The sequence below is a fragment of the Falco peregrinus genome, chromosome 8 (assembly GCF_023634155.1).
Source record: "Falco peregrinus isolate bFalPer1 chromosome 8, bFalPer1.pri, whole genome shotgun sequence".
Classification (NCBI taxonomy): domain Eukaryota; kingdom Metazoa; phylum Chordata; class Aves; order Falconiformes; family Falconidae; genus Falco; species Falco peregrinus.
In genome coordinates, this window is record NC_073728.1 from 45,571,592 (window position 1) to 45,579,897 (window position 8,306).

General features: G+C 68.0%; 2 protein-coding genes across 2 annotated transcripts; both read left to right on the top strand.

Moving 5' to 3' along the window:
- Window positions 1–520: 520 nt before the first annotated feature.
- LOC129785045 (protocadherin gamma-B5-like) lies at window positions 521–3,732 on the top strand. Its single transcript, XM_055812739.1, has one exon. It carries the CDS (start codon window positions 677–679, stop codon window positions 3,314–3,316), a length of 2,640 nt encoding a protein of 879 aa, XP_055668714.1. The 5' UTR covers window positions 521–676; the 3' UTR covers window positions 3,317–3,732.
- A 142-nt stretch (window positions 3,733–3,874) lies between these two features.
- On the top strand, window positions 3,875–8,081 carry LOC129785044 (protocadherin gamma-A10-like). Its single transcript, XM_055812738.1, is given in 2 exon segments — window positions 3,875–4,785; window positions 4,788–8,081. Coding segments are annotated over 2 exon segments (3,171 nt in total). The 5' UTR covers window positions 3,875–4,334; the 3' UTR covers window positions 7,508–8,081.
- Window positions 8,082–8,306: the final 225 nt, after the last annotated feature.

Sequence of the window (8,306 nt, forward strand, 5' to 3'; positions counted from 1 at the left end):
TTGTGGCTGTTAGTTCTCAGAGCTCGTAGAAATGAAATAAAAGATCTGGGAAATCCCACCCGCAGCAAAAGTAGAAGCTGTTGGAATATATCGGAAATGCGCTGTACAGCGCACCTGCTTGTACTGACCTGTACTCACCTGTGCTCTGCTGCGCGGAGCCTGAGCGCTCCTCCGCCGCTCGGCAACACGTTCCCGAGCCAGACTGCCGTGCCGCGGCTGAGCAGCGCTGCTTGAGTCGCCTTGCCGCGGCTGTGAGAAACTCGCCGCACTGAAAAGCTGAATCGCGCGTTCCGGTAGCCGGTGGCGCCGACTCCCGGCAGCTGCTGGGAGCGCCCCGGAGAGCGGGGTGTGCGCCGCGGAGCGCGGCCATCAGCCGGCTGCGGTGGCGTCGTGGCGCCTCCGGGTGCCGCTGTTGGCCGACGCGAAGCGGCGATGGAGCCGCAGCCGCAGCCGCAGCCGCGCAGCGTCCTGCCCCCGCGGGCTGCTGGCTCGCACGGCGCCGGGCAGAACGGCCGCGGCACGGGCAGCAGCGGCGAGAGGCGGCGCGGGGAGCAGCGGCGTCCGAGCCGGCACCGAGATCGCTGCCCTCCGGCGGCCCCCGCGCTCGTGGCGGAGCGGGGCTGCAAGGGAGGGAGGGCAGCGGCAGGAGGGAGGAGCGCGGCGAGCGCTGGCGAGAATGGCGGGCAGGCCGGGGCCGAGCCGGCGGCCAGCGGCCGGGCGAGCGCTGCTGCCCGCCGTGCTGCTGTGCTTGTGCTGCCGGGCGGCGCCGGAGCGGATCCGCTACGCCATCCCCGAGGAGCTGGGCAGAGGCTCGCTGGTGGGGCCGCTGGCGCGGGACCTGGGGCTGAGCCCGGCCGAGCTGCCGGCACGCAAGCTGCGGGTGGCGTCTGCCGCTAAGAGGCAGCTGAGATACTTCACCGTGAGCGGGGAGAACGGGAACCTGTACGTGAGCGAGAGGCTGGACCGGGAGCAGATGTGCGGCGAGTCGCCGTCCTGCGCCGTCAGCTTCGAGGCGCTGGTGCAGAACCCGCTCAACGTCTTCCACGTCGACGTCGCCATCCACGACGTCAACGACAACGCGCCGCGCTTCTTGCAAGATAGTTTCCAGCTGGAGATCAACGAGCTCACTCCCCCCGGCGCCCGCTTTGCTGTGGGCATGGCCGAGGACGCGGACGTGGGCAGCAACTCGCTGCAGGGCTACGAGCTGGAGGCCAACGAGTACTTCGCGGTGGAGGTGAAGGACAGCCAGGACGGCAGCAAGTTCGCGGAGCTGGTGCTGCGCCGCGCACTGGACCGAGAGCGTGAGGAGAACCTGCGGCTGGTGCTGACGGCGCTGGACGGCGGAGAACCGCCCCGGAGCGGCACCGCCCAGCTCTGCATCAACGTCACCGACGCCAACGACAACCCGCCCGTGTTCGCGCACGACCGGTACCACGCGAGCCTGCGCGAGGATGCGCCGCCGGGGTCGGCGGTACTGAATGTCTCCGCCTCGGACGCCGACTTCGGCACCAACGCCCAAATCTCCTACAGATTCGGGCAGCTGCCGGCCAAGGTGCTTGAGAAGTTCGTATTAAACGCAGAGAGCGGGCGGCTCGTGCTGCAGGAGCCGCTGGACTTCGAGGACACGCGAAGCTACACGCTTCTGTTGGAGGCGAGGGACGGTGGGGGGCTGGTAGCGCACTGCAAGGTGGAGGTGGAGGTGCTGGACGTGAATGACAACGCGCCCGAAATCACGGTGCTGTCGATATCAAGCCCGGTGCCCGAGGACGCGCCGGCCGGCACGGTGGTGGCCCTGCTGAACGTGAACGACGCGGACTCTGGGGAGAACGGTCAGGTGTCGTGCGAGCTGTCGGGCGAGGCGCCGCTGTCGATCGTGGCGTCGTCGGGCGGCTCGTACAAGGTGGTGACGGCGAGCGCGCTGGACCGGGAGCAGGCGGCCGAGCACCGGGTGACGGTGGTGGCCAGGGACGGCGGCAGCCCGGCGCTGTCCAGCCGCACGGCGCTGGTGCTGGAGGTGTCGGACGTGAACGACAACGCGCCGGTGTTCGAGGAGGCCGCCTACAGCGCCTACGTGGCGGAGAACAACGCGGCGGGCGCGCCGGTGCTGCGCGTGCGCGCGCGGGACGCGGACGCGGGCGCCAACGGGCGCGTGAGCTACTGGCTGGCGGGCGGCAGCGCGGGCGCGGCGCCGTACGTGTCGGTGGAGGCGCGGAGCGGCGCGGTGTACGCGCAGCGCTCCTTCGACTACGAGCAGTGCCGCGAGTTCGCGGTGGCGGTGCGGGCGCAGGACGGCGGGGCGCCGGCGCGGAGCTCCACGGCGACGGTGCGCGTCTTCGTGCTGGACCGCAACGACAACGCGCCGCGCGTGCTGTGGCCGGCGGCGGGCGCGGGGGCGGGGGCGGCGGCGGGCGCGGGGCCGTTCGAGGTGGTGCCGCGCTCGGCCGAGGCCGGGTACCTGGTGGCCAAGGTGGTGGCGGTGGACGCGGACGCGGGGCGCAACGCGTGGCTGTCGTACGAGCTGGTGCAGGCGCCGGAGCCGGCGCTGTTCCGCGTGGGGCTGCACAGCGGCGAGGTGCGCACGGCGCGGGCCGTGTCGGAGAGGGACGCGGCCAAGCAGCGGCTGGTGGCCGTGGTGAAGGACCACGGGCAGCCGGCGCTGTCGGCCACGGCCACGCTGCACGTGGTGCTGGCCGAGAGCTTGCAGGAGGCGCTGCCGGAGCTGAGCGAGCGGGCGGCGGGCGCCGACGCGCCGGCGGAGCTGCAGTTCTACCTGGTGCTGGCGCTGGCGCTGCTGTCCGCGCTGTTCCTGCTGAGCGTGGCGCTGGCCGTGGTGGCGCGGGTGCGCGGCGCCGGGCCGCCCGCCGTCCTGCGCTGCCTGGGCGCGCAGCGCTTCTCCGTGGCCGGCGCCGCCTTCCCGGCCGACTTCTGCGAGGGCACCTTGCCCTACTCCTACAACCTGTGCGTGGCGCCGGGCCGCGCCGTCGCCGAGGGCGCTTGGCTGCCGCCGCCGCTGCCCAGCCTGCCCGCGGAGGAGCTGCTCGGCGGGGAGCCCTGCGGGAAGCCGAGCCCGAGCAGCAGCGCCGGCGCGGGAGAGCCGCCCGCGGACGCCGACGCACCGCAGGTCGGTAAGCCCGCGCGCTCGCGCTCCTCCCCTCGAGCCTTTCCGAGCCGCCGACCGCTCTTCCCCGGGGCTTCCCGCGGGGGCGGTGCAGGGGCAGCGCTGAGCCGTGTCCCCGCCAGGGAACGGAGGCACGCACGGGCTCTCCGCCTGCCCCTTGATGCTCTTTCCCACAGGAAGGTGCGCGTGGCGCCGTGACCGGGGCAGTTACCCCGGCGCTTGTTCCCCGCCAGTGAGCAGTTTCCTCCTTCTGCCAGGTGCCCTCCCATCTTCTGGAGAAGGCTGCAGGAACGGCTGCATTCGGGGGGCAGATAAATTTCATCAGGGCGTGATTTTCCCGAGTTCTGTGCGCTATTATTTCTTCTATCTTTTTCCTGGGTGGTAGTTCCCTCCTCCTTACTGGCCCTCTTCTGTCTGTCTGTCTGAGACAAGCGCAGGTGTAGAACGGCAAAAAAGAAAGCGAAAAAAGTCGCCTCTTGTTGTGTTTCAGAGCCTGTCTTCCCATCCTGAGAACATACCTAAGACTACAATGAGGTACGCAAAACGACACCACTTGGGCCCTCGAATAAAGTGCATTTGCACACTTGCGCATCGTCCACGTGGCTTAGGGTTTGCAGCCGTCCTTGTCTCCTTCTGCTTCCTACAGCATTTAGTGGCAAAGTTGTGTCCCACGGCCGGGAATATTCACGAACTAGACGAAGACGAGTGTTTTCCTGCCACGCATCAAGCTCTTACAGCGTGATTTTTGAGAAGATGAAAGCCGCTGCGCGGTCGTTGAAACCGATTATAGAATTATCAGTATCGAATTATTGAATGACTAGGATAAATGTGAAAGTGCATAAGCTATCCTGTGTCTGCGGGGAGAAATCCCAGAGCGCGTGCATGTGCCCGAGTAGCCCCCCTCGTCAGGGTCTGGCTGGGCGGGGGTGGGGCGCTGAGGTTCTGTGTTGATGGCCGCCACTCCCTTTAGCCTTTAACCGCCTAATGACCGTCAGCGGTGGCGGAGCGTTTAATCTGAGGCGTGTTCCTGGCGGCTGGGTGAATGAGCCTGATCCCTCTGGCTCCCGGGGGACGCTCTGGACATCGTGTTTTGTTTTGCAGAGCCTGTTTGCTTTTGCTGTCCTTGTACCGGTCGTTCCAGCGTGACGGCTACAGAAACCAGTGGTGGGGGTTTGTGCTTTTGAACTAATGGTCTGAGCATCGTATTTCGAGAAAAATGTACGTTCCTGTGCATCCATGGCCGTTAAGCAGTTATCACAGCCGTGCAGTAGCGTCAGGCGAGCCGCGGGAGGCGCGCTCTGTCTCCCTGGCCGGGATGGTCTCGGGGAGCCAGGCAAGGGCGGGCGGGAGAGAAGGCGACGGCGGAGATCCCCGCTGGACGGGACCCGCTGCCTCCGCGGCGAGTGCCGCGTCCCGGCGAGCTGCCCGTGGGGAGGCCGGGCGGGCCGCGCTCGGCAGCGCTCGGTGCCTGCAGTGCCGGGAGGAGGCTGCGGGCGCCGCTGTTGACCGAGGAGGAGCGAGAGGAAGGCCGGAGCGCTGCCGGCAGCCCCGCCCGCTGCGGCCCGGCTCGCTCTCTCGCTGGCTGGCTGGCTCGGCGGCCGGGCGGTCTGCGAGCGTCCCCGCGGTGCGGAGCCGCGCTGCACCGAGGCGGAGGGGCCCGGAGCGGCGAGCCGTGCCCGTGCCCGTGTCGGTGTGAGGCGGCGGGGATCTCCCGGCGGTGCCGCAGCAGGGATGTGCGCGGCGGGGAGGCGCTGGCGCCGGCGGGAGCGAGCCCTGCTCTGGTGCGTCCTGCTGGCGGCGTGGGAGGCGGCGTGGGGGCAGCTGCGCTACTCGGTGCCCGAGGAGATGCCGAAGGGCTCGTTCGTGGCCGACGTGGCCAAGGACCTGGCGCTGCAGCTGCCCGCGCTCCCCGACCGCGGCGTGCGCATCATAGACAGAGGCAGGGCGCAGTATTTCGCCCTGCACGGGAAGACGGGACACTTGGTGACGGCGGAGAGGATAGACAGAGAGCAGCTTTGCTGGCTGGTGGAGAAATGCGTGCTGCGCTGTGAGGTGATAGTGGACGGGGAAATGAAGGTTTACGGCATCGACGTGGAGATCACGGACATTAACGACAACGCGCCCAGCTTCCGAGAGGCAGAAAAAGAATTGCGAATTAGCGAGATGACAGCGCCGGGGTCGCGGTTTCCCCTGGCCGAGGCTCACGACCCGGACGCGGGAGCGAATTCGCTGCAGAGCTACGAGCTGAGCGGCGACGAGCACTTCTCGCTGGCCGTGCAGGCGGGCCCCGGCGGGGACCAGCGCCCCGAGCTGGTGCTGGCCAAGGCGCTGGACCGGGAGGAGGCGGCGTTCCACGAGCTGGTGCTGAGGGCGAGCGACGGCGGCGAGCCGGCACGGACGGGCACGGCGCGGATCCGCGTGGCCGTGCTGGACGCGAACGACAACGCGCCCCAGTTCAGCCAGGCCGAGTACACGGTGCGTGTGCCGGAGGACGTGCCCGTGGGCTCCGTCCTCCTCACCGTCACGGCCGCCGACGCCGACGAGGGGCTGAATGGGCACGTGAAATACAGTTTTAAAAGAATTTCAGACAGAGCGTCAGAACTTTTTTACCTAGACACTGAGACAGGGGAAATATCCGTTAAAGACCATTTGGACTTCGAGGACACGTCCTCACATCAAATGGAGCTTCAGGCATATGACGGCGGAGGTCTCTCCGACACGGCCAAAGTCGCGATCAGCGTGACAGACGTGAACGACAACGAACCCGAACTGACAGTATCGTCGGCGCTGAGCGCGATTTCCGAGGACGCGCCGTCGGGGACGGTGGTGGCCCTGCTGCACGTGCAGGACCGGGACTCGGGGGCGAACGGCGAGGTGCGGTGCAGCATCGGCGAGGGGCTGCCGTTCCGGCTGGAGAAGTCCTTTGAGGGCTACTACCGCGTGGTGACGGCGAGGGAGCTGGACCGGGAGGAGGTGGCGGAGTACAACGTGACGGTGCGGGCGGCGGACGGCGGGTCGCCGTCGCTATGGAGCGGCGCGGTGCTGGCGCTGCGGGTGCTGGACGTGAACGACAACGCGCCGGTGTTCGCGGAGGCGCGCTACAGCGCCCGGCTGCCCGAGAACAACGCGGCGGGCGCGCTGGTGCTGACGGTGCGGGCGGCGGACGCGGACTGGGGTCAGAACGCGCGCGTGCGGTACCGGCTGTCGGAGGGTCGGGTGCGCGGCGCGCCGCTCTCGTCCTACGTGTCGGTGCAGGCGGAGACGGGCGCGCTGTACGCGCTGCGCTCCTTCGACTACGAGGAGGTGCGCGAGGTGGGGCTGTGGGTGCGGGCGGAGGACGGCGGCGCGCCGGCGCTGAGCAGCAACGTGTCGGTGCGGCTCGTGATCGTGGACGAGAACGACAACGCGCCGCAGGTGCTGTACCCGCCGGCGGCGCCGGGCGCGGGCTGGGCGGGCGTGGAGCTGGCGCCGCGCTCGGCGGAGCCCGGGGCGCTGGTGGCCAAGGTGGTGGCGGTGGACGCGGACGCGGGGCAGAACGCGTGGCTGTCGTACGAGCTGGCCAAGGCGACGGAGCCGGGGCTGTTCCGCGTGGGGCTGCACAGCGGCGAGGTGCGCACGGCGCGCTTCCCGCTGGCCCGCGACGCGGCGCGGCAGAGCCTGGTGGTGGTGGTGAAGGACCACGGGCGGCCGGCGCTGTCGGCCACGGCCACGCTGACCGTGGTGCTGGCCGAGAGCGTGGCCGAGCTGCTCTCGGAGCTGGGCAGCGCGGCGGCGGCGCCGGGCGAGCCGGCCGGCAGCCTGACGCGCTGGCTGGTGGTGGCCGTGGCGGCCGTGTCCTGCCTCTTCCTCGCCTTCCTGCTGCTGCTGCTGGCGCTGCGCCTGCGGCGCTGGCGCCGCTCGCAGCTGCTGGCGGCGGGCAGCGGCGCCGCGCGCGGCGTCCCGGCCTCGCACTTCGTGGGCATCGACGGCGTCCGCGCCTTCCTGCACTCCTACTCGCACGAGGTGTCGCTCACCGCCGACTCGCGCAAGAGCCAGCTCCGCTTGTCGGCCGGCAGCTGCTGCGACACCCTCCCGGCCCGGCCGCCGCCCGACGAGCCCGCGCCGCTGCTCGGCGACGACCCCGCCGCGCCCCCGGTGAGTGCCTCTGCCCGCGCTTGGCTGCCTTTCCTTCCTGCCGCTCTGGAGTTTCTCGCTGCCCCTTGCCTTCCCTCTGCGCACGCAGGCAAGGCCGGCGCAGCTGCGGGCACAGGGCCTCGGTGCGCTCCTGCCTCTCGTTCCCGCGGGGCCCGTGCCTGGCTGGCTCATCCGGCGCTCCGGCTGCGGTGGCAGGCAGGGGCGCTGAGGGCCCCTGGCGCTCTCTCGCGGGGCTGGCGGGGGGAGGAGGCGTAGGCACGACCGCAGCAGGACAGGCGCGGGGGTGCGTGGGGGTGCATGGTCTGGAGGGAGCGCTCGGGACTCCTGCTTTGCTCGGTATCCACCCCCAGGCTCTGGTGAGAGCCTTGCAGAGAATACGCCTCCCTTCTTGGAATGCTCCCAGGCGTGATAATGGCGCATGTCACAGAGAAGTGGCCTGGGGGACTGGCCCTTTGGTGAGAGGTGCTGGCACATTAGGAGGGTCCAAGAACACCACGCGACTTGTGAGGGGCTGTTGACGAGCATCCTGGGAGCTGTCCTAGAGCGGCTGCAGATGGGTATAAGACACGTCGTTTAGCCATAGGAATGTTATTCCAACTGCACTGCGAGCCCTGGGAGGTCCTTCCTGTGTGTTCGCCCATTGTCACAGTGTTTTTAACAAATGGCTTAATTATGTGCTTATTGCAAGGGCCACAACGACAGCTTTGGGGGGAGCCAACTGAGTATGATTTACCTGCTAAATACCTGAATTAGTTCCTGAGCCTAAGTGCCTTGCTCGAGAAGAGAATGCCATGATCCCTTCAGTTCAGCAGGGATTAATTTCTTGCCTTGCTCGGTGTGATGATCTGGAAGTGGGTTGTCATTTCTGATAACGTGTGCAAGATCAGATCTGCTACATTTCTCTGACTGTCACATACCTGGCTTTGATGGTCCCTGCTGTAAAGAGGAAGACAATCATAGCTCTGTTTCCTTAAAATGTTACTGGAGGAAATGCTTTTGGTTGTCACAAACAACAGAAGTGTTATGTTACTTCACAGGCTTCACTGCATTCATC